General features: G+C 48.7%; 1 protein-coding gene across 1 annotated transcript in view; it reads right to left on the reverse strand.

Moving 5' to 3' along the window:
- Nucleotides 1–7,642: 7,642 nt before the first annotated feature.
- ASAH2 (N-acylsphingosine amidohydrolase 2) overlaps nt 7,643–25,434 on the reverse strand; it is a 41,114-nt gene continuing 23,322 nt past the window's right edge. The window contains exons 13-20 of the mRNA XM_032959122.2: nt 25,006–25,100; nt 24,758–24,797; nt 23,978–24,076; nt 20,715–20,810; nt 18,012–18,164; nt 17,560–17,619; nt 13,192–13,280; nt 7,643–8,504 (exon numbers count right to left, since the gene is read on the reverse strand). Of these exons, the coding sequence (XP_032815013.2) occupies nt 8,324–8,504; nt 13,192–13,280; nt 17,560–17,619; nt 18,012–18,164; nt 20,715–20,810; nt 23,978–24,076; nt 24,758–24,797; nt 25,006–25,100 (813 nt within the window). The 3' untranslated portion in view covers nt 7,643–8,323. The remainder of the gene's footprint in view (nt 8,505–13,191; nt 13,281–17,559; nt 17,620–18,011; nt 18,165–20,714; nt 20,811–23,977; nt 24,077–24,757; nt 24,798–25,005; nt 25,101–25,434) is intronic.

Below are 25,434 nucleotides of genomic sequence, written 5' to 3' on the forward strand. Positions count from 1 at the left end.
ATGGTGTGACCATCATTCGCATCAGAACATCGACGGGCCGATACGCACATATCCTTCATGAATGTAATATTAAAGACGCAAGTTGCGGCCATGCAACCAAAACTGTGGGCAATATAGTAAACAAATATAGACAAATAGATACATAGGCTCACAGTGATGTTATAGACTCACAGAGACACAAAGAATCATAGAGATACACAGAGACGCATAGAGATGAAGTACAGGCGTGTCTCGCTTAACGAACGTATCTCGTTCGTTAAGTGAGACACGCCTGTTAAACAATCATAGTTTTTCCAGCCTCAAGATGTTCCACTCTTGAACAATTTTATTACATGAAAAATACCAATTCATTTATCATATTAAAATAAAGTTATACAATGTAACACCACACATGAGGAACCACAGTGCAAGGACCCCCGTATAGCCAATCACGATATCACCTCCTCTCTCCACTCAATCACACAGCCCTCGCGCGCTCCTCTGTGTCTCCGCCTCCCATACATGCACACACATCTCTCCTCCACTTACAAAGATCCCGCGTGGAGCCTTAACAGACTGCTGGGCCAAGGGGGGTTAGCGAGCACCGATGAAGGCCGGTGAGGCACACAAGCCAGCACCACGCCCGGCCACTTACGTCTCGCTAGTGGCGATGTTTACACACCGCACCAGGTAATTGAGTACGAGTCATCGCTGGGGAGCCCCAAAGACCGGTTCAGGTCATCGTTACTGGTGTATTGGCCGTGAGCGGGAATATAACTCGAGCCGTAGCGCCGCGTGCTGATCGTTGTGCCTGCCGCTCATCACACCAACCACCCTCCTACCTTGATGCACCCATCTCAGGCCTTGTCTCAGCAGCTTTCTCTCTCTCTCTCACCTGAAGACGGTCGAAACGTCGTCATCTATTATTTTTTATTTACGTAACTTGACCGAAAGACCCAAGAATATGATATTCCTGCAGTCACGAAAGCTTGAAGTCGAGATTTAATATTGGGAATATAATAAACCACTGTCGTCTGCGCTCGCTCAACAAAGGAGCGATAGCGGCACGACACGAACTGTCTCCCGGGGGGAGCCCTCTTGTCGTTGGCCAGCAGGTCTCGACGTTTCCATCGTCCCCACATTGCTGCCGGGAGGCCGAGAGGGGCTCGCGGGAATTCCCCGGAGGCCGCCCGCACACCCTCCTGCAGACGATGACACTTCAGCGGCTGGCCCCAGCAAAGCCACCACAACAACTCCTCTCCTCCCGCCACCGCCTCGGTTTGGTTTTCTCGGCGTTCTCTCTCCCATCGCCCTCTGTGTTGTCTCCCACATTATCGCAGTCCTGACACCTAGGGCTGCGATTTCAAGTGGAAAATTTCCATTCAAAAGTGAAAAATGTGATTATCGTGTTGTTGTGTTCACGTTTCGTCAAACGTGTGGGTTTATTTATGCTAGGAATGGGTCCCCTCCCCCATATATTATGTTTACGTGAATATTTCGCTCTAATTATTGTAAGTCGGAATCGAAGCTCCTACGGCTGGTCCCAGCTCATTCAGAATCGAGATAAGTCAGCAGACATGAATATGCCTCCGAATTCACATCTTTGTCTCTCTGTACAAGAAGTGCGAGTGTGGCTTGCAACTCCCTCCTGTCACACGGCCCATTGCACTGCCGATGAGTCGGCACTGCAATGGGCCGTGTGGCCGTGTGGCAGAAGGGAGGTGCAAGCCACACTCGCTTTTTTACATCCGAGAAAAGTGCGTCAACACAAAGCGAACTCTGATGACTTAATGCATTGACAGTTGGCCGTGGGGTTAATGGGATCTGTCATAAAATACCTGAATTTTGTTTTCTAACGTGCAGAGACAAAAATGGGAAGGACGCCAATTATCTACCGATGTATTTAGTTAACTTAAATTCTCCACAGTGATGCGAATGCTTATTCGATGTTAACACTCATTGCGGAAGCTGTGCTTATATTTAATATACTGTATTGTGTATAATACAGTAGACAGTGGTTTACAAGATCCAGGTCCGATTCAACACAGTACATAAAATCCGTGATCTGGTTCCATCTGTAAAAGATGCTGTTCCAGACATACAGTACCCGGGCGTTTACAAACTAAAGTGCCTCTGTGGTAGCAGCTACATTGGAGAAACCAAACGACATATCTCGGACCGCATCCGCGAACATAAAGCAGACTTGAAACACGGTAGGACGAACTCCTCTGCCGTAGCAGATCACTGTTAAAATTCAGTGGGTTCACATGACATTGACTTCTCCAAGACAGAGGTTCTTTGCAAGCCAACCGGCTACCATGAGAGATTCGTTCATGAGGCCATCCACATATACAAGCACAGAGACAATTTCAACCGAGAATATGAATTCTGGCTTAGTAACCATTGGAAATATGTTTTAAACCATTTCGGTTCTTAATTAATTGTATTTTACGGTGACTTTCAGACTGCAGCCCTTTCGCTGGCATTGCCTCTTAATACCTCTCACACCACGGTTAATGGTATGGTCTATAACATGGAGTATAACAACGCATCGTGGCTGTTTCTCCCCTCTCCTCCGTTCCGAGCATAGATGGACTCGTCCGTCTGAACAAAGCTCGTCGCTGTCCGTGGTTGCTAACGTTGAAAAGAAAAAAAACGCCACCCATTTTTTCGCCATATGGCATTGTAATGTATAATGACTTATTGTTAGTAGCTCAGCTAATTGGAGAGTATATAGAGTTTATTGATAACATTGATGTAGTTTATATTTTAGTTTTTAATTAGTTTACTATATGGTATTCAATATATAGTGTAGTGTATACCCAGTTACGTTATGTTTATAGCTCAGCTTATTGAAGAATACATTGAGTACATTTATTATAGTGATGTAGTTTATACTTAGTTTTTTTCACATCGTTTTATTGTATGATAGTTGGGTAGTTGCAGTCCTTTAGCATCCATATACTAAATGCCTCTGTTGATATGTAAACTTTGACTTTAACATAGCTATTTCTGTGACCAGTCACATGCTAATCCCTCACATTAATATCATGCTAATCTCCCAGTTACATGCTAATTTCTGACTTTAACACCCTGCTAATCCAACACTTTAACACAGCTATTTCAATGCTAAATTATCCTGTTTGATATGTAAACTCCTTTGTCAAGGCGCTTTACTTCTCCCACCTAAAAAGACGCTGCGAATTTTAGCAGCGTTCATTGAAGTGCTGTCGTCCCGACAGTTCTGTTCCTTCACCTGAAGAAGACTACTTGTGTTGTGGCCTAAACGTCGTGAGAATTTCATTGTATTATTCTCATTCTACGTGACTTTACCGAAAGAACCAAGAAGATCAGACTTTTGTTCGGATGTCATATAGGACTGTCTGTGCACAAACGCCACCGTCCCTCAACATTTCGCTTGGGAGATCATCTCTGCCCGGTGCCTTTCCTGGTCCCAGACTCCACATCGCCACCAGCACCTCCTAAACAGATGGCACCCCAGCCAGCCACCCAAAGGGGGTGACTTATTCCAATATTTGAGGCAAACACACAGCCAGAATCTCCCACACACACAGCCAGAGTCTCACACACACACAGCCAGAGTCTCACACACACACAGCCAGAATCACACACACAGCCAGAGTCTCACATACACACGGCCAAAATCTCACACCCAGCCAGAGTTTCTCACACACAGCCAGAGTCTCACACACACAACAACAACCGCCATTCGCCACTAAGTGGCGGTGACGTCACCACGACTCTTGTGCCAGGCCATGTGCACCTTGAGGCCACGTGAAGTGTCGAACGCCCGCTGGTAGGAGGCCACGGGGCAGACCCAAGTGCCACAGGTCGACTGACTAAGATGACTGAGACGACTGGCTGATGCACCACCCGTGCCCCCTACCGTGCCAACCCGCTGTGCCCCAGCCACCCGGCGCTCTGCTCGTTGTTGTGAGCGTCGCCCCTCCGCCCTCCGTTGTTGCCGGAGGGCGACTGCTCCAACTGCCCAGTAGCCTCCTTCACGAGCCTCCTCCACAGAGGCCGACCTTGACACTGCTGGCACCAGTCATCAGCAAGTCCACTCAGCTCCACGTCCTCCTGCACCACACCACTCCATCTCTTCTCTAGCCCGTGCCGCGCCCGCCTAGCCCCCTCGATCCGGCCGAACAAAAGCCGCCTAGGCACGCGGTGGCTGGGCATGCGGGCAACATGACCCAGCCAACACAGCCTGCTAGGAGCTCACCGATGGGTCCTTGCCCAGATCTTTCAAGGATTTGTGAGCTCCTCACACAATCCAGCCTGGTTAAACCAGGATTGATCGTAGGCAGGCTAGCCTAAATGTTTCCAACCGGTGAAGACGCCCCATCAGGGGGGTCCACACCTCGCATGCGTAGAGAAGGGAGGGAATGACCGCGGCCGAGAAGACCTGAAGCTTAGTGCGGAGCGACAGACCAGTCAGCCTCCACACAGAGCTAAGCAACCGATGCAAAGATATTGCCGCTCGACTGACTCGGAGTGAGACCTCCGCTGTCAAACCGGAGCTGGTCATAAGCATACTGCCCAGGTATGGGAAACGCTCCACTCTCTCCACAACTGCCCCATCACCGATTGGGAGTTGTGTGGGTGGAGTGTCCGATGGTACAAAATACCCAGGCAGGTGCTTGTTTTTGGTGGGGCTGATGGTAAAGCCCCATCTCTTAGTGGCACGCTCCAGCCACAGCAGCAGCGTCTCCAACTCCTCCTCTGAATGAGCAGCCATTACCAAACCATCGGCATACATAACGTGTTTGAGCAATAGGGAGCCATCCCCTGACTGCACCCGGGCATCGATCAGCCTCCCACTATATCTGTACCAAATGGAGATTCCCCCGGTACAGCAATTGAAGGCTTCACAAACCACGTGGTCAAAATAGATGTTAAATAATGTGGGAGCCAGAGGACATCCCCGCGGCACCCCAAGGTGCACAGGGAACGGCTCTGACTCCCGGCCACGTAGTCTTACCCCGGGACCCGCTCATCCATCATGAAGGTCCTCAATGATCGTGAGCAGAGGGTCAGGGACTCCAAAAGCACGAAGAACAACCCAGAGCCCAGGCCTACTGATGGTATCATAGGCCTTGGCCAGGTGAATAAAGCAGACACGTAGGTCCCGTTGGAATCCTCTACACCTCCGCCGTCGCAGACGGACAGAAAATATGGCATCTGTGCAGGACCGCCTTTTCCTGAAACCGCATTGGGGCTCCGCAAGCCTCTCCTCAGCGTGCCTGGCAAGGCGATGTTGAATAATCCTTGCCAGGACCTTTCCCGGCACACTGAGGAGTGAGATGCCCCTGTAGTTGTTACAGTCTGTGCAGTCCCCCTTCTTAAAGAGGGGGACCACCAGGGCATCCTTCCAATCCTGCGGAACCCATCCAGTTGTCCAGACTGTTGTTATGATGTCATATAGGGCAGTCTGTGCACAAACGCCACCCTCCTTCAGCATTTCGCTTGGGAGATCATCTCTGTCCGGTGCCTTTCCTGGTCCCAGACTCCACATCGCCCCCAGCACCTCCTAAACAGATGGCACCCCAGCCAGCTACCCACAGGGGGTGACTTCTTCCAATATTTGAGGCACACACACAGCCAGAATCTCTCACACACACAGCCAGAGTCTCACACACACAGCCAGAATCTCACACACAGCCAGAATCTCACACACACACAGCCAGAGTCTCACACACACAGCCAGAATCTCACACACAGCCAGAGTATCACACACACACACAGCCAGAGTCTCACATACACACAGCCAGAGTATCACACACACACAGCCAGAATCTCACACACAGCCAGAGTCTCACACACACAGCCAGAATCTCACACACACACAGCCAGAGTCTCACACACACAGCCAGAATCTCACACACAGCCAGAGTCTCACACACACAGCCAGAGTCTCACATACACACAGCCAGAGCCTCACACACACAGCCAGAGCCTCATACACACAGCCAGAGCCTCATACACACAGCCAGCGTCTCACACACAGCCAGCGTCTCACACACAGCCAGCGTCTCACACACAGCCAGCGTCTCACACACACAGCCAGAGTCTCACACACAGCCAGAGTCTCTCACACACACAAAAAGACAAAGATCCCCCGTGTAGCCTTAACAGACTATAGGGGCAAGTGCTGTTAGCGAGCACCTATGAAGGCCGGAACGGTACACGAGGGGGTGGGTGGCCAGCACCACGCCCGACCGCCTTTGTCTCCCTAGTGGCGATGTTTACTCATTTGAGGCTGAGTCGACCTAGGGGAGGCCCGGGACCGGTTCAGATAATCGTCACTGGTGTTGGCCGTGAGCGGGAATCGAACCCGGGTCGCCAGGTTCATAGCGCAGCGCGCTAACCGCTACACTACCGCTCCCCACACATAGAGCCAGTCACATACACACAGCCAGAGTCTCACAAACACAAAACCAGAGTCTGACACACACACAACCAGAGCCTCACACACACAACCAGAGCCTCACACACACAGCCAGAGCCTCACACACACAACCAGAGCCTCACACACAGCCTGGGGTTCACGTATCATAGCTTTAATTCATTTTCAAAACTGTTCAAGTGCATTCACAGTATAGTACTCGTAAGTACAGTACGTACTTGGTAACGGATTATAAATGACTCAAATTAGGTAGACGTATCATTGTATTTGCGTGAGATTCATCGCGAGCCATGTTCGTTATGTAAACTGATGCAGAAAATAGGAGCGTGAAGAATATCATCTTTCACTATTTCGGTTTGGTGGATGACGGGGCCCAGTGGTTGCAGAGGTTCACGCTTAGAATCCAGCGGCCGCCCTGGTTATCACTGCAAGTGTTATTAAATGGAATAATAATGTGTCGTCTCCTTCAGAGTCTACGTTAAAACACCCAAAGTCACTCGCAAGAGTAGGCCATTGTGTGCCAGCGTCAGGCTCCAAATTTGCCAGATTCTAAAAGTACACCACACAATAATTGCCAAATTGGGATTATCATGGGACCTTTTTTGGCAGTATCCAATTATGAAAAATAATAAGAATAGGTTTTAACCTTTCTGGCAATAAAGCAGGTGTCAAGATGTTCAAACACCAAATAGAAACACTTTTGGGTCTGTCCCGTGACCTCTTGCCAGCGGGCGTTCGACACCTCATGTGGCCTTAACGTGCACATAGCCTGGCACAAGCGCCATGGTGATGTCACCGCCATTTAGTGGCGAATGGCGGTTGTTGTTATACAGTAGAGTAATGCCTCGGTTGACGAATCCTATGGGAACGAAGCTCCTTTAGAGCGAAGTCGTCCATGGAGGGGGCGCCTTCGCACCCCTATTTTTGCAACAACAAACATTTTCGGAAAAAAAACAACTTGAGAAATGATGCAAATCGATTCAAAAGAGTAAAAAGTTTTAAACGCTGTGCACGTGTGTCGTGTGAACGCGATCGAGTGGGTTTTGTTGACTTCATTGCCAGAAAGCAGTCAGTCAGGGCGTCTTCACTAGTCTCCCCTCACTTGGCACGACCAGCGCGCTTCTTCCCCGATCTCCCCTCTCCCGCCTCGCCATTGCTCGGGCTCCTGGTGTTAGTTAAACGTTACCATGTGGGGTTTTTACAATGATAAAGTGATTTTACTACCACCCCCCCCCCCCCCCCCCATTGATGTCATCCAACCGACGACCATCTTGTGTTAGTCACCCTTGACTGGGCAAGAAGTGCAGCTTAAATCCATCTCTTTGGTGAAGTGGTGCGTTCATTGGGGTTAGCACAGTCCACGTTAAAGACCATTTTAAACCAAGCAGCCAGGCTCAGGGCAACTATGCAGCAATGGTTTCCTCTTGTATGCCCCTTCTCTGAAGTCCTGGAATGCATCCCCCATGCCTCCCATGTTACATCAACCTTTGGTAACGCAGTTTCTGAAAACGATGTGACGTCATGGAATGCCATCTACTTAGTTAACCCAGGTATTACTCTATTCCACTTCACATGTGTTTCTTGTAATAATTCAGCTGAATGTGAATATTAAAAGAATATGGTAATTGGCTGAGTTTGAAGTTAAAGCGAATATCTCGCGCACCCCTAATTACAACCAAATCTCTCATTAAATTAATCTATACAATGACTACTTTGTGCGGCAAACCACTACACAGCTTATACGTTTGCAGAGATTATATATTTTTTTATTGGAATGGAGGTTGTTGTGTAAGTTCTCTGCTTCAACTCCATTTGAACGTTTACAAAATCACAGAACAAATTTGTCCCTGTTATCCTTGCACGTAATTACACCGACTCTTACTCGAGACAGGATTTCATTCTTGAGGCGTTCATTCAAACGACATCAAAGAGTGGCGAGGTTCCGCTGTAGGGGTGGAGAGTGAAGTCCGTGCCATTCTTCTGCTTGTAATGTCCAAAGTGGCGCACGCGGTACTTGCCGGCCTCCGCGCTGGCCGGGATGGCCCAATACACGGTCGCGTTGCTCCGCCCGAAAATGCCCTTGTCCCAAATGAATCTGCAAAAGAAACGACACACACCACGAGCGCGACTCGCTGTGACACTGCGGGTCCAGTGTGCGGAAAAAATACAGCTTGGGATGCCGCCTTGGCACGGGTCGGACTTCGTGCTGGACCCGGACAGTTGTCCCGAGAATTGGTGTCTGCCTTTTTTTTGGAGCCAGCAAACTGCTTTGTGCCGAGGTCTGGGGATAATGCACGGTGTTCATGACAGACCCAGGCTGACTGAATGATGTGTCTGGACTCGGTTGACAGTGAGGAAGGTGGCCTCCCAAAGGACAGCCTCTCTCTTTCGACGTTTCTGATCGCGTGAAATTAACACGTACGCAAAAGAATGCAACATAAAGCAACGTCATGAGCTGTGATCAATCCACTGCTGAATGAAGCCCCCCCCCCTCATGATCCTCCATATGAATTGAATGTATCACTGTGTCCTTAGTGAACATACTCTCAGATGAATTATATCCCTTGGTTGCTGCTCCGTTATTATTATTGACTATCACCCATCGTCCTTTCTAGCTGGGACACGTCTGGCCCAAGCCCTACTCACTTTGAATGCTGTCATTAGCCTGCATGTGTTCTCTCATCTCCGTGTTTCATTTTATGTCTCTCAAGTGCAATTCCAAGCATGCGTCAGTCCATACTACTTTGCGTGATTATCAGGTTTAGTTCTGCAGTTTTTCGACAGGGTTGGAGGTTTCTGAACCATTGAGTTCTTGTGTATTGTCTGAAACCCCCCCCCCCAAACCGTCACAAATGTTTGCATGAGGAACTCCAGCCCTTGCACAGCAGAGCACCTTCCTCTGTCGGAATATGGCCGTGTCACAATAACAGTGGTCGTAACCTTTCATTCAGAAACAACTTCTTCTGTCGTCCTGAGGAATTTCCCCCCCAGTCTCCACTCTGATGCACGTGGAGAGATGAGCAGCCGTGGTTTATACAGGGATTTAATCTCAAGCCTAAATTGTTCTGTCGGCGAGATCTTGCCAACAAAACTCAACATTTTATGATACAACAATTTTGCCCAATGATGGGCGCAAATATCTTCTTATAAGAATAGGTTTCACCTTTTCTGGCAATAAAACAATTGTGTTAAGATGTTAAAATACCAAAACAGAACCTTTTGCAAGGAATCATGTCTGCATTAACCACACATACTTGCATATATTACCATGTTCATCACAAGTATGTATGGTTAAATGGAGACATGATTCCTTGCAAAAGGTTTATTTATTCTACTGACAAGGGAGTCCCATAAGATCTTCTTATCACGTTGGAAACATTTCGCTAAGCGTCTTGGGTCTTCTGTGTACTTACACTGGAGTGCGTTGATAAGTTGAATGTAACAACCCTTGAGCTATGCCTACTTGAAGCATTTATGAGAAGCATATTCCGAAGTTGGTAGTGGAAATAAGACCACTTGTATATCGGGGCGGTGACACAAACAGCAGAAGCGCATTGACCGCTTATTACATAGGGTCACAGTTCGAATCCGGCAGGCTGTCCTGGTTATTACTGCAGTGTGTTAATTCGTAAAATGCACGACGTCTCTTTCACGGCGTACGTTTAAGTTCCTGCGACGTCTTTCGAAATGAGTAAGTCATTGTATGCCGGCACCACGGTCCAAATCTGGCCGCCCTGATTAATGCTGCGGTGTGTATTAATTCTGGGGCCTGTATTAATTCTGGGGCCTGTTTTAATTCTGGGGCCTGTATTAATTCTGGGGCCTGTATTAATTCTGGGGCCTGTATTAATTCTGGGGCCTGTTTTAATTCTGGGGCCTGTATTAATTCTGGGGCCTGTTTTAATTCTGGGGCCTGTATTAATTCTGGGGCGTGTATTAATTCTGGGGCCTGTATTAATTCTGGGGCGTGTATTCTGGGGCATGTATTAATTCTGGGGCGTGTATTAATTCTGGGGCCTGTATTAATTCTGGGGTGTGTATTATTCTGGGGCCTGTATTAATTCTGGGGCCTGTATTAATTCTGGGGCGTGTATTAATTCTGGGGCGTTATTAATTCTGGGGTGTGTATTAATTCTGGGGCCTGTATTCACCAAAAAATACTGCGCTCACAGCAAAATTCCCGAGACGTCATTCGCAAGAGAGAGCATAATGTGTGTTATGGTCCAAATGTTTTAAATTGGAAAAGTTACTCACAAGTTACCCAATTGGGATCACGCACAGCAACACTGTCCCCAACTGCGAAACTACTGTCGACTGAAAAACAGCACCTTCCCTCGTGATAGCCCTGCGCGATGAGAGTGAAAGCGCGAATGCTCCATGTACTGAATTATTGTTGTATTTAGACACCAGGAGGTGTCAATCGTGTCGTTAAGCCACCTTTTCTCAGAATGACGACGGCTTGCGTTCATGAAGTGTGGACAATGGCAGCTGGTTGCTCAAATTATTCTGGAACAATTATTGCCATCACCCCACTCAATGATTAAATGTACTCCACACTCTAATTCCCTGTTCCCTGACTCGTGATAACGTGCACTGCACATTTCTGCTCTACTGTCTAGACATGCCACTTGGTTTCCATCTTACCTGCCCAGACCCTCCACGGCCTTGTAGCCATTTACAAAGCTCATCTCACTCTCTCACGTTCGCTTTCCCACCTGATCCGCTCGAGAGAACGGTGCTCTCTCTCCCAATGCTCGACAGTAAAAAAAAAGCACGGTGAATTTAACACTTGTAGGCATTTACGACCAAAAGTATTATTCGTAATAGATTTTTGGGTCAGATCGCGTTAAGGAAAGTGTGTGTTGTAAACCCTCCTCTAACAACAGCCTCATTAGATGGCTGCCAGATATCTGATGATGCGCCACCGGTAACGTTCGCCAACATCACCGGTGGTGCTGCTCAAGCGGTCATTAATCGGTCACGTTTATTCACGCGATAACTTTATTAATTGGCCACGTCGGGTGGAGGAGGGTGTACGACATACATTTTACAAGCACGATCTTACCCAAAAAATCGATCATTAATCGCCGCGTGGTGAGAAGTAGCCAATTCAAGTCGCACGTTGACCAGCAATCGGGAACTGCCTTGCTGCTGATGTTCAGTCTACCCCCCTGTTTATATCTAACTGCCATAGCTCTTCTTAATTTCACCCGAGTTTCTAAAATTGATTATTAAATGTGCTCGTATAGCACTGTATATTCTTGACGCTTCGTGCTCATATCGTAAACATGTTTTGTATTTCACGGTGGTGACATGCAAGGGGGCTCCATTTCCACCAATCTTAACACGCGGGTTACATCTGTTAAAGACTCTTGTGTAAGGTATAAAGCCATTGTTTGCACAATATTCACTCGGCTGTTGAGAAGTGAGCGGAGGATTAGACATCAACAATTGGGTATCTCTGAAAAAATTGCCCTGATAACATTTGCGGTATTACTGTACACATTTAATTATACTTTGGGACGATATTCAACAATCAAGTGCAACTGGAGTGGTGATCAATGCATTCATTGTGTGGTGCGTAGAGGTGGCCTGTGTGGCGTGCAGGAGCTCTGCTCCTTTAGGGAGGTCTGTACTCTCGGTGTGTTTGACCAAGATAAGGACACCGCATGTGGAAGTTGGGTTTTTTATGTACACCATTTGAATAGCAGGGCTGTGATTAATTAATTAATTGCATGGATGCGTAGAGGTGCGGCCTGCGTAATAGTGCGAGGCGAAGTCTCCGTCAGAGAGGAACGAGCACGTAGCAGCGGGCAGCCTCTGGTGCAAGCCGCTACGGGGACTGCGCGAGCAGTGAAGATGGTTTCAATGGAGTGGCACCCATCAGAGATTCGCTTCTAAGTGATTTAGCCAATCAATTACTCTGTCTTAAGAGTTGGTGAATTGCAGATAGACCTACTAATTCGGTCACTTGCCCACTCACTCAGTCACTCACCCACCCACTCATGCACGCACGCACTCACTCACCCACCCACTCTCTCATGTACTCCCTAAACCACCCCAATCACTCACTCACCCACCCACACGTTCACTCCCTCAACCACCCACTCACACACGCACGCACTCACTCATCAACTCACTCACCCACCCACTCACCCACCTACTGCCTTCACATGTATATTTGGGGCAGTGCGAAGTTCGATGATCCATGGTATGCTATTCGTAGCGGCTGTCGCACACAGGAGAGAGTCTCTTATTCTGCACATGTGCACTAGGATTCTGTACAAGTGAAAATAAACGAGTTTAAAAGCGTTGTTGGTGCATGTGACGGAGGTGCTCTCAGCTCCTTGTGGACTGAAGAAACATCGCTTATAAACTTCTGTACTCCACCGGATTACAATACATGTCACACGGCCACCAATAATAATAATAGCAGCAGCAGAAGCTGATACAATTGTCCTCTCTATTAGAGCAAGCAGTGATAATCAGTTGTTGTGGTCATTAAAGACCTCAACAACTGACTGATAGATAGCAGCTACAAAGTGCTGTTGAACCGCAGCTATGCAAAAGCAATTTCACGCTAACGTGAATGGAATAACATGTAAACCGCTGTCAAACACATCTCTCCAGCACAGGCACGATCACAGTGGTTGGAGTGGCTACGCGACACGTTGGCTTGGCCAGGGCACGTGGAGACGTCCCCCCCCCCCCTCTCGTGTTCCCCAGCAGGAGAGGCGACAGATCGTTGGCTCGTCCGCGACAGTACCCGGGCTGCGTCTCACCTGGTCTCCCACGATGCGTCTGTGTGAATCACGCGCCAGTTCCCGGCTTGGGGATTGTGCCACTCCACCGTCAGGAAGGTCCCACCTCGCTGGACAGACGCAGTGCGAGCCGAGGCACACAGAGAGACAGAGAGCGACAAGGCGCACAGACACAGCCCCACAGAGAGACGCAAGCACACATACACAGAGACACAGGCACAACGACACGAGCAGAGAGACATGGGCACACAGAGCGAAAGAGACGTAGGCACATAGACAGACACAATACAGTGACACAGGCACACATACACAGAGACACAACAACAACAACCGCCATTCGCCACTAAGTGGCAGTGATGTCACCACGACGCTTGTGCCAGGCCATGTGCACCTTGAGGCCACGTGAAGTGTCGAATGCCCGTGGGCAGGAGCTCACGGGGCAGACCCAAGTGCCACGGGTCGACTGACTAAGATGACTGAGATGACTGACTGATGCACCACCTGTGCCCCCTACTGTGCCAACCTGCTGTGCTTTAGCTACCCGGTGCTCCGCTCGTTGTTGTGAGCGTCGCTCCTCCGCCCTCCGTTGTTGTTGGAGGGCGACTACCTCCAACTGCCCAGTAGCATCCTTCACGAGCCTCCTCCACAGAGGCCGATCTTGACACCGCTGGTACCAGTCATTGGCAAGTCCACTCAGCTCCACGTCCTCATGTACCACATCACTCCATCTCTTCTCCAGCCCGTGCCGCGCCCGTTTAGCCCCCTCGATCCGACCGAACAAAAGCTGTTTCAGCACGCGGTGGCTGGGCATGCGGGCTACATGACCCAGCCAACGCAGCCTTGCCTGCCGGAGGAGCTCACCGATGGGACCTTGCCCAGATCTTTCAAGGATTTGTGAGCTCCTCACACAATCCAGCCTGGTTAAACCCAGGATGGATCGTAGGCAGGCTAGCCTAACTGTTTCTAACCGGCGAAGATGTCGCAAGCGTAGAGAAGGGAGGGAATGACCGTGGCTGAGAAGACCTGAAGCTTAGTGCGGAGCGAAAGACCAGGTAGCTTCCACACAGCGTTATGCAACCGATGAAAAGATATTGCCGCTCGACTGATTCGGAGTGAGACCTCTGCTGTTAAACTGGAGCCGGTCATAAGCACACTGCCCAGGTATGGGAAACTCTCCACTCTCTCCACAACTACCCCATCACCGATTGGGAGTTGTGGGGGTGGAGTGTCCGATGGTACAAAATACCCAGGCAGATGCTTAGTTTTGGTGGGGCTGATGGTAAGGCCCCATCTCTTAGTGGCACGCTCCAGTCTCAGCAGCAGCGTCTCCAACTCCTCCTGTGAATGAGCAGCTATTACCAAATCATCGGCATACATAACGTGGTTGAGCAATAGGGAGCCATCCCTTGACCGCACCCGGGGATCGATCAGCCTCCCATTATATCTGTACCATATGGAAATTTACCCGGTACAGCTATTGAAGGCTTCACGAACTACGTGGTCAAAATAGATGTTAAATAATGTGGGAGCCAGAGGACATCCCTGTCGCACCCCAAGGTGTACAGGGAATGGCTCTGACTCTTGGCCACGTAGATTTACCCGGGCCCGCTCACCATCATGAAGGTCCTTAATGATCATGAGCAGAGGGTCAGGTACTCCAAAAGCACGAAGAACAACCCAGAGCCCAGGCCTACTGATGATATCATAGGTCTTGACCAGGTCAATAAAGCAGAGATGTAGGTCTTGCTGGAATTCCCTACACCTCTGCTGTAGCAGACGGACAGAAAATATGGCATCTGTGCAAATTCACGATGAAATGTCCACCCGAGCTGATAGGTGTGGTAACCGAGGGGTCAGAGCGTGTAATGTGTAGGAGCGGCTCTGCGCGCATCCGATGGCGATGGCACACGAGCCCAGCGACGGCTCCCTGTCATGTCGCGAGGCAGGGAGGCATCGCCACCACAGTGTCGCGAGGCGATAGCTGCAACGACATCTTAACGATGTGCGATGTTATAAAAATTTTCTCACATGAGGTGTGCCAATAAGTAGTTCCAATGGCTGTCTCTTACTGATTGCATTGGCATGGACACTAAGTTTCACTATACTCTCCAGTAAGACTAATTATTTCTGGATTATGAGATTTAGATTTTTTTCCTCCCTGTAGTTTAAAGCGAGAGTTGGGGGGTGCGTCTTATATCTGGGTGCCTATGTGTCACAATATTTCAGCCTCAAATAATTTGAGTATCCGGTGCGGTGTGTAAGCATCACCACGAGAGAGGAAAAAAGCGGCCGGGCGTGGTGTTGGCCACCCAGCCCCTCGTGTGCCGTGTTGGCCTTCATAGGTGCTCGCTAACAGCACTTGCCCCAACAATCTGTTAAGGCTATCGGGGGAATCCCTGTCTTTGTCACTTATACGATTTATTGGCAAGGGGCACATGTTTTTGGTGCAGCTTGAGTGTCTCGTGATCTGCAGGATATGGCGGCACGCTGCCTTCCCAGCATTGCCACACATTGCACCATTTCTCTATGCCCCGGTGGCAGGAGCGCGAACCAATCGTGTGCGGTGGGCACGACCACACGAACGTCTACTCTAAATTCCTACGATACTGCATATTACAAACACTTGATTGCACAAATGACCCACTTAGCATTTACTTATCTCCAACTGCAAATAGTTAACCTAACCGAGTACAGTAACATATAAATCTACATATCACTGATGGAGCCCAAAACCGCGGCTGTAGGAGGAAGACCAGATTGCCGAAGAGGAACCTCTGGTTTCCATTGCCCACGCATTTAACAGAAGAGTCGAGATTGGCAGTCGGTCACATTTCTCAATCGCATTCACAGTGCTGCGCACAGCTTGTAAATGTGTAGAGGTTACCTCGTCCCCTGACCATTAGAAAGTGGCCGAGGCCAGATCCAACCGGGACTGGCGGATTCCCACTTCTCACAAGATAGAGCTTGACTATGGCACATCATGGGTGCCAGTCCACTGGTGCACGACGACTTAGATTATTCCTCCAAGGTCCTCTGGGAAATAAATTAATGGAACAGGGGTTGCCGGTTCCTCTCTCCGCACCAGCGCCCAGACGTGAGCCCCCATTTGCCATCAGCGGTGGATATCTATCGGCACGCGGCTGTTCTGGCCTGCGCCAGTCAGAGGTCAGGAGGTCACAACCAAACTCTGCATCGACCTCTGCTGTGTGGCCGAGATTTGAGGTCACAGATTTCAGGGCTTTGAAGATGAAGTGAGAATAACGTTTCTATAAACGTCGCAATGTGAGGTAGTCAGCCTCCTATACAAGGCTACGATTTTGTCATGGAGGTCGCCAGGGTCACAGAAAGCGTGAATTTAAGTGAAATCTGTGGAATCCTGGAAACGGCTGTAGGAACAGCTAGATCAGGTGGTTCCTTAAGTTCCCGTGAAGAACTCCGTACGTGACGGACGGCTCGTCCTGCGCTGGCACCCGTGCCCTGGCGGCCACGTGGTGGTTACGGGGGTGGGAGGGACGTGGCGCCGTCAACAGGCTCACCGGTGCCCACGTGGCTCTTCCAGCGAAATTGATTCCAAAAAAACTAACAGTGGCTTAACTTGTCCACTTGGTTTCAGCAAAATAACTTTTAAATGGTTATATTAACCGGTTTTTAAATATTAAAATAAATTAAACTCCATCTATTAAAAGGTAAACGAATGAATTTGTCGGCGGGGCACCGCCCACCTTCCTCCGTGACTTTTCCGTAAAATCACAAAAAAATGTCCTCCACCCACACCGCTTCTGTTAATTTTACAACAAATGACTGAGACAGAATCTTAATCCTACGCTCCACGTGCACACGATTGCCCAAGCGTGTGGGCACACGCGAGGCGTGAAGGGAGCGCTGCTGCTGCTGCCCCCTGCTGCAGCCGTGGCCAGGGTGAGGAGGGAGGTGAGGAGCCCAGGCTGCCAACGCTACCTTCATTCTCGCCCCTAGGGGCATGCACATGATGATGATGATGAACCCCTGCACTCGGACACACTAGCCAATGCGAAGCCGAGTTCTCCAAGGCGACTGCAGAGTTTGGCTGCGAACCCTTCGTGTGTGGAATGAAGGAACGAGGCATGGACGTGGACAGTGGCGCTGCCTCTGCTGATTGACGGCGCTTCGTGCGCGCACCGCTAAGCGCTGGCCGAGTTTGCGGTCGCATTCTGGGAATGCACAGGCAGGTGAAGCTCCTTGCTCTGAAGTTCAACTGGAAGTGGCGCATGCGATAAGGTAATGTAATATAATCTTAATTTTCTTCATTTAAAGTCCTTTTGCATTGATTATTCTTGTAGTGGCTTTTACATTTTACATTCTCACCTGATTAAAATCATCCATGTTAAAATATCAACATTATGTACTTACCATGAATTCCACAGAGTTCCTTGGATTGCCACTGACGAATGTGATGGAATATACATCTCCCTGGAGTGCACGTCAGGAACAACACGCGGAATGGCAAACACGTGTCACAGTAACTCGTCACAATTTCCACAAACAACCAGTTCCATTCTCTGGCGCAGTAGCTGCTGACATTAATTGATAATTGTTTAAGGTAATACTGAACAAATACTGCGGCGCGTTACAAGTTGCAAATATTATTACAGTCATGCCGGCAATAGGCGTATATGTATGTTGAACTTCTTTCGCACCGTACGTAGCCAACTTCGCTAATCGGAGGTGCAAGGGAAGGACAACAAACTAAACAGTTAAAGCAGTTTTAAACACATTTTCAATCTATATTTAAAAGTACATAGCTCCTACTAAAATAGTCGTGCTGCGCGCCCGCTGGTCGCCACTCGCACCCGGCCACGCACCTTGCCGTAGGCCGGCTGCGTGGCCGTCAGCACGTCACCAAAGGTCGTCCCGTCCGGGGCCCTGTCGGCCAGAGTGTCTGGCAGGTTCGACGAGAGTTGGGACTCGTTGAAGAGCGGCGGGCTGGGACCTTGTGGCAGGTCATGCGCCGAGCCCTGGAAACGAAGGGCGACGTCACGTGCTGCGAGTTCAACCCAATGCGGCGCTAGTTACAATGTGGGAAATTTACGTCGTCCTGAAATGTTGTTATGATTGTCGTTACTAAATTGTTGTTGTGTTCTTTCATTGCTTCTTCATCTAGCCCGGGTTACCCTTTGCATCTGCAGTCCACATCTTCAACACCGACACCCAGCTTTGTGTCACTGCCATTCGCCCTTTGGCCTGCCCTCCTCACTCCCCCCTAACGATACATTTTAATTTCCTCTCAACCTCGGAATATGAAGTTGTCACCTTGCTCTTCACGCCAAAAACTCCCTTTGGTGATAATGTCGATGGCCTGCCTGCCTGCCTTTGCCCTCTACATTGTGGGGAATTTCACGGGAAAAGTTATAGCCTCTCGTGTGCTCTCGTAGTAAACTTGGTGCGACAGATGACTCCGACAATTACCGCCCTATCTCAAGCCTCTCCCCTCTCATTGGGATCTTTGAGAAGAGCTTAATATAAAAATAATAATCTCAGAATATCCCCTCTTCTATCCTAAGCAATCTGGCTTTTGATTTTTTAAAATACAGCACAGCCCCTGCAGTACTCGATACTCTTCACATTGTCTTCAACAGTCTCGAATCTCGTCGTCATTACGCCATCCGATTCCCCGACTTGTCAAGAGTATTTGACACCGTGGATCTAATTGCCATGTTGCAAAGTCTAACATGGCTACATTCTTTGGATCGTGCAATCAAACGAATGTACAACTACTTATCTGACAATTTCAAATTTGTCTCCGTCCAATAATAATACATCATCTGATAGGACTCGCCATGACTAAGGGAGTTCATCGGGGCTCTGTTCTTGTCCCTTTCCTGTTTCCTCTGTACATCAGCAATCTACGCATCTCCAGTCTGCATTCTGACATTTAATCCTTTTGCTGATGACACATCCCTGATGGCCTTTGGAAATTCCGTGGAGGAGTTACAACAGCATCGACTTCAGGTCTTTTATAATCTTCAACTTTAACTAAATGTCCTAAAACTGTTTGTCAATGCTAAAAAGACCAAAGTTATGATATTCCATGGCTGACACAAACCTGTTTCACCACCTGTGCATATTATGGCTCTGGACTCGCACCTTATTGAGCAGGTTGATAGCTTTACATATCTAGGCATTATCCCGGAATCAGAACTCTCTTTCAAGACCTACATTGTACACGTGGCCAACAAGATAAACAGAAACAAATGGATTTCAACTAAAACTAAATTTGGGTAAGGAAGCCAAGCTGTGTCACATGTCTCAATGAGATTACGTCATCTCCTGGTTAAATAAAGGTTAGGACTACGCCCTATATTCGTCAAATCACTACGCCTCGTTTGCATATCTGTGTCTCGACATACACGATAAAAGTGTTTTTTTACAAATCTCATCAGCCACACGGCCTTCTGGGAGCACTAATTTCAGCAGCATTGGTTCAACGTGAGCAATCCTCTGGATCGGTTTTGACATTCAGTGTCTCATCAGCAGAGTCAGGCTTGCTTGAACCAGTGGTGTTAAAGAGCTGGGAATTTATTTGGGCTAAACCTTTGCAGCTTCGACAGTTTCACTGCCGACGTCAGAAGTCACAAAGGTGAAGAGACAACCTTTTGGTTATGTGATCATCGGTCGGATGTCGAGAGAGTGTGGCAGTGGGGGGTGCGAGAGAAGGCCCAGAGGGTTTGTAAAGACAAAACAAATGGGACCTAGTGTGTAGCTGACGCGCGAGACAACGTGCAGTCTCTTTGAAGGAGGAGGAGATTGTGCCCAGGCCCGTGATGTTTCACTGTGCTGTTTTGAATGCACATTCCACTCAACCACGTGCGTGCGACTTGCAGAGAGCATCAACATCAACTCCACGTGACTCCCAGATAAACGATTTCGAGCTGCTCAGTGCTCGAGTGGGAGGCGGCTGGGGAGTAGCAGCTGCTGCATGGTTAGGGCTGCGAGGTGGCCAGGAGATGTAAGCACAGCCACAGAATCTTGAATCCGAGTGTCGCCCCCTCCTGGGCGTGCTGGGTTTCCTCCGGGTTCTCCGGTTTCTTCCGACACGGAGCCAAACTACCACGACTGGAACTGGCCACATCCCAATGTAGCAGTGCCCTTCTGACACAGAGGCTTGAGACTCGGCAAGGCTTCCCAAGGTGAAAATGCATGATTATTATAATAATTTCAAAGTGCCTGTAACACATGAAGGCAATGATTCATAATAGATTTTTGGGTGAGATCACGAAAATAAAATGTGCTGCACACCCTCCTCCACGGTTGTTTTGGTGACAATTGTATTACCTCGCTGCTTCTAGTGGAGGAGGGTGTATGGCACACATTTTACAAACACGATCTGACCCAAGCATCTATTGTGAATCGTAGTCACTCCCTGGCGGCTTCGGTGAACAAGCCACAACAAAACGTCACAGCACCACGGGGGGGGGGGGGGTGGGGGGTGATGGCACAACGTCCCGGAGACGCACGAACACGCACGGTCACTCACGAGTGCGAGGCGCATGCGGCGACGTGCTTACATTGGCGATGGCGCGGGCCAGGCCGCTGTAGAGCTGTACGTACGCTGCGAGGGTGTGTGGGCCGTAGATGGTCGAGGCGCCTTCGTACCGTTGTATCTGATGACACAAAATGCAATCGCGACGCGGTTTGCAAAAGCGCAAAGGTTACGAAATAAAGCATCTCTCGTGTGTGCGTGGCGCATCGGCGGACCTAACAGAATTAGTAAAGTCACGTAGAAGGGAAACAATAAAATAAAAATATGTATTTTATTGTTTCCCTTCTACGTGACTTTACCGAAAGAACCAAGAATATGAATCCCTGCAGTCACAAAAGTTTTGAATCAGAATTAGTAAAGTTACATTATAAGGTCGCACTCATTACACAAAGTGCTTGGCATGAATGAACCACGATACTTTGCTGATCTCGTCAAGTAGCATAAGCCATCGTGCAAACTCCGGTCATCCTCGCAGTGGCTTTTGGTTTACTGTCAAACAGACGGTTACTGCATCTTTCATTTTCATCTGTGCTTCTGCAGCCATCTGGAACGCTCTTGCTCTCTATATTAGGAAGCCACTGTAGCTATGCACTTTAAAATCTAAATTGAAAACTCCCTTCTAAAGAAGTTTAGTTTGTTGTTCTTCCGCCGAATCTCCGATTAGCACGGTTGGCTACGTAGAGTGAGGGAAAAAAAGTATTTGATCCCCTGCTGACTTTGTACGTTTGCCCACTGACAAATAAATGATCAGTCTATAATTTTAATGGTAGGTTTATTTGAACATTGAGCGACAGAATAACAACAACAAAATCCGGAAAAACGCATGTCAAAAATGTTATAAATTGATTTGCATTTTAATGAGGGATATAAGTATTTGACCCCTCTGCAAAACATGACTTAGTACTTGGTGGCAAAACCCTTGTTGGCAATCACAGAGGTCAGACGTTTCTTGTAGTTGGCCACCAGGTTTGCACACATCTCAGGAGGGATTTTGTCCCACTCCTCTTTGCAGATCTTCTCCAAGTCATTAAGGTTTCGAGGCTGACGTTTGGCAACTCGAACCTTCAGCTCCCTCCACAGATTTTCTATGGGATTAAGGTCTGGAGACTGGCTAGGCCACTCCAGGACCTTAATGTGCTTCTTCTTGAGCCACTCCTTTGTTGCCTTGGCCGTGTGTTTTGGGTCATTGTCATGCTGGAATACCCATCCACAACCCATTTTCAATGCCCTGGCTGAGGGAAGGAGGTTCTCACCCAAGATCTGACGGTACATGGCCCCGTCCATCGTCCCTTTGATGCGGTGAAGTTGTCCTGTCCCCTTAGCAGAAAAACACCCCCAAAGCATAATGTTTCCACCTCCATGTTTGATGGTGGGGATGGTGTTCTTGGGGTCATAGGCAGCATTCCTCCTCCTCCAAACACGGCGAGTTGAGTTGATGCCAAAGAGCTCCATTTTGGTCTCATCTGACCACAACACTTTCACCCATTTGTCCTCTGAATCATTCAGATGTTCATTGGCAAACTTCAGACGGGCATGTATATGTGCTTTCTTGAGCAGGGGGACCTTGCGGGCGCTGCAGGATTTCAGTCCTTCACGGCGTAGTGTGTTACCAATTGTTTTCTTGGTGACTATGGTCCCAGCTGCCTTGAGATCATTGACAAGATCCTCCCGTGTAGTTCTGGGCTGATTCTTCACCGTTTTCATGATCATTGCAACTCCACGAGGTGAGATCTTGCATGGAGCCCCAGGCCGAGGGAGATTGACAGTTCATTTGTGTTTCTTCCATTTGCGAATAATCGCACCAACTGTTGTCACCTTCTCACCAAGCTGCTTGGCAATAGTCTTGTAGCCCATTCCAGCCTTGTGTAGGTCTACAATCTTGTCCCTGACATCCTTGGAGAGCTCTTTGGTCTTGGCCATGGTGGAGAGTTTGGAATCTGATTGATTGTTTCTGTGGACAGGTGTCTTTTATACAGGTAACAAGCTGAGATTATGAGCACTCCCTTTAAGAGTGTGCTCCTAATCTCAGCTCGTTACCTGTATAAAAGACATCTGGGAGCCATAAATCTTTCTAATTGAGAGGGGGTCAAATACTAATTTCCCTCATTAAAATGCAAATCAATTTATAACATTTTTGACATGCGTTTTTTCTGGATTTTGTTATTGTTATTCTATCTCTCAATGTTCAAATAACCCTACCATTAAAATTATAGACTGATCATTTCTTTATCAGTGGGCAAACGTACAAAATCAGCAGGGGATCAAATACTTTTTTCCCCCACTGTACGGTGTGAAAGAAGTTCAACATACATACATAAAGTGTATCAAGTCTTGTCGAATTTGCGTGGTTACATAGTGAGCATTACTGTGAAACACGTTCATGCAATATACATTCGTGATCGTGAGTTCAAAGTGCAAATTCGTTTTGGAATTTGGGGGAATGAACTTTGCTCAAGAAGACAGAACGTTGTCCACTCCTGGAACAATCTCATGGGGCCTCTAATGCCACGTTAGGGTGTGCGGAGCATGTCTCAACACATGCGACATTGAGCTCTCGCACGGCTGTGGGAATTGCGTTGTCAACTGAACAAATAAAGACAAAGATCCCCGTATAGCCGTAACAGACTGTTGGGGCAAGTGCTCTTAGCGAGCACCTATTAAGGCCGGCACGGCACATAATGGGGCGAGTGCTCAACACCACGCCTGGCCGTCTTTGTCTCCCCAGTGGCGATGTTTACGCATCGCACCAGGTACTTATTTGAGACTGAGTCGACATAGGGCAGGCCCATGACAAGTTCAAATAATCGTCACTGGTGTTGGCCGTGAGCGGGAATCGAACTCGGGTCGCCGGATTTGTAGTGCAGCGCACTAACCAATCATGTCAGCGTGAGAATTCAATGTACAACGTGCCAATTGCAAATGAGCATTTCCCTTTATTGGGCACTTAAACCCCACAACAACTCAAAGCCCCTTACATCTCATCTCAAGCGTCCCAATGCCCTGCTGCAGTCTAGCCAAGGGGACCCCCCCCCCAACGGCAGCTGTACCTACGCGGCACAAGGTACCACGGAGCACTACCGGCTTGCCAAATGGTCATTAGCCAGTAAGTAGGGGACGGTGTTATGCACGTACGTATGTTGAACTTCTTTCGCACAGTACGTAAACAACCGTGTAAATGTATTTGTTTGTCCTAGTGAGAAACCTGTGAGTATGTTAAACAGTCTCGGAATTGGAGCTGTTGAGGAGGAGTCGGCGGAGGAGGATTTGTGCGGAGGCGGCAGTGCTGACCTGGTACTCCTCGAAGGTGGTCACGTAGTGGGTGTAGACGTTGCTGAGTCCTGATATCATCACGTCCACCGACTGGAAGAATTCATTCCTCTGCAGTTCCTACGGAAGAATAATCGGGAGTCCTGATACGCGCAACTCTACCATGCTGCACAAACTACACAAGGGGCATTTGGTAGCAGTCACTTCTATGACTGTTAAGTGCACGATGCGGAGATCGCTGCTGTTCACATTGCAAAGAGCGAATTTCGATACAACACATAAGCCTTCAAAGACACATTTGTTGAGTTATACAATCTTCCTCTGCCGCATGGTAATAACGTTTACAACGAATAACGACGCTAGATCGAGCTTAGATATCCGGACAAGAACGTGATGACGTTCCGAATGAACTTCAGTCGCGATCGATTTGCCGCACTGCACCAACAAGTGGCGAGTCAAACCACGCGATGCGTTTACTCGGATGGCTTTGATATTGTTTTGGTTTTTACTCCGGGGTACAGAAGAAGAGTTACAAAGAAACATGGTCTCTGTTCTCCCAGGAGCCACGCAACTCGCAAATCGTCTCCTTTCCCCCAAGCTCTGATGGCAACAATCTCGCTCAATCCAAGGCATGTTAATGACGCTAATCTATTACAACGTTAATGGCGCTGTTTGTTGCCGACCGCTCGACGTTTTGGGCCCGGGCTTATGCCCAGCAACGGTTGTCAAACACTGCGTGGCCGGCCGCTCCGGGGATATCCCCACGTGTGGTGGGCGTCCTAACGCCGAGGCGTTTCTTACCTTTTTCACAGCTTCTCTCAGCCTCCTCCCCGACATCGTCCTGCTCACCGTCACAACAACATCGAGAACCGCGACCACCAAGTTGACCTTGCCATCATCACCATCACCACAGGCGTCGTGCCGATTCGAACGCACGATTGCAACAGATGTTTATTTAAGGGCTCATCGTCTGAACGTGACATTATTTTAAGTGGTGTCGTCGTGTTTGGTTTGCGGCGAGTGTCAGCGCTGTGTAAAGGGGCTCGTACGTGAACTCTCCAGGCACGGCCAGGACGGCAAAGTCCCCAAACGTCACCATTTGGACGTCGACGATCTCAGGATGCCATGGGAGAGGGCGAGTCATCTGCTCGACACAATAACACATCGCTCGCTGCACCGACGCACGCTACACGGACGCACTCATGGTTTTTGTTACGCGTTTCTTACTTTGTATTATTATTATATATGTACAGATCCCATCAGCCATACGGCCTTCTGGTAGTGGCATACTTTGAGCAGCACTCACTCCCAGAAGGCCTCGTGGCTGATGGGATGTGTAAAACAAACCTTTTTATTTATTCTTTATGCAGAAACAGAGATATGCGTAGGAACAGACATGTGGAGGCATACATTGTTTGCTTCGTTCATTGGTCAAACCCCACGACCGTGGAAGCAGCGCATTCCCACGAACAGCAAAG

Source organism: Petromyzon marinus, chromosome 22 (genome assembly GCF_048934315.1).
Source record: "Petromyzon marinus isolate PM22_M1 ecotype Great Lakes invasive population chromosome 22, UKy_Petmar_22M1.pri1.0, whole genome shotgun sequence".
In the NCBI taxonomy this organism is placed as follows: Eukaryota; Metazoa; Chordata; class Hyperoartia; order Petromyzontiformes; family Petromyzontidae; genus Petromyzon; species Petromyzon marinus.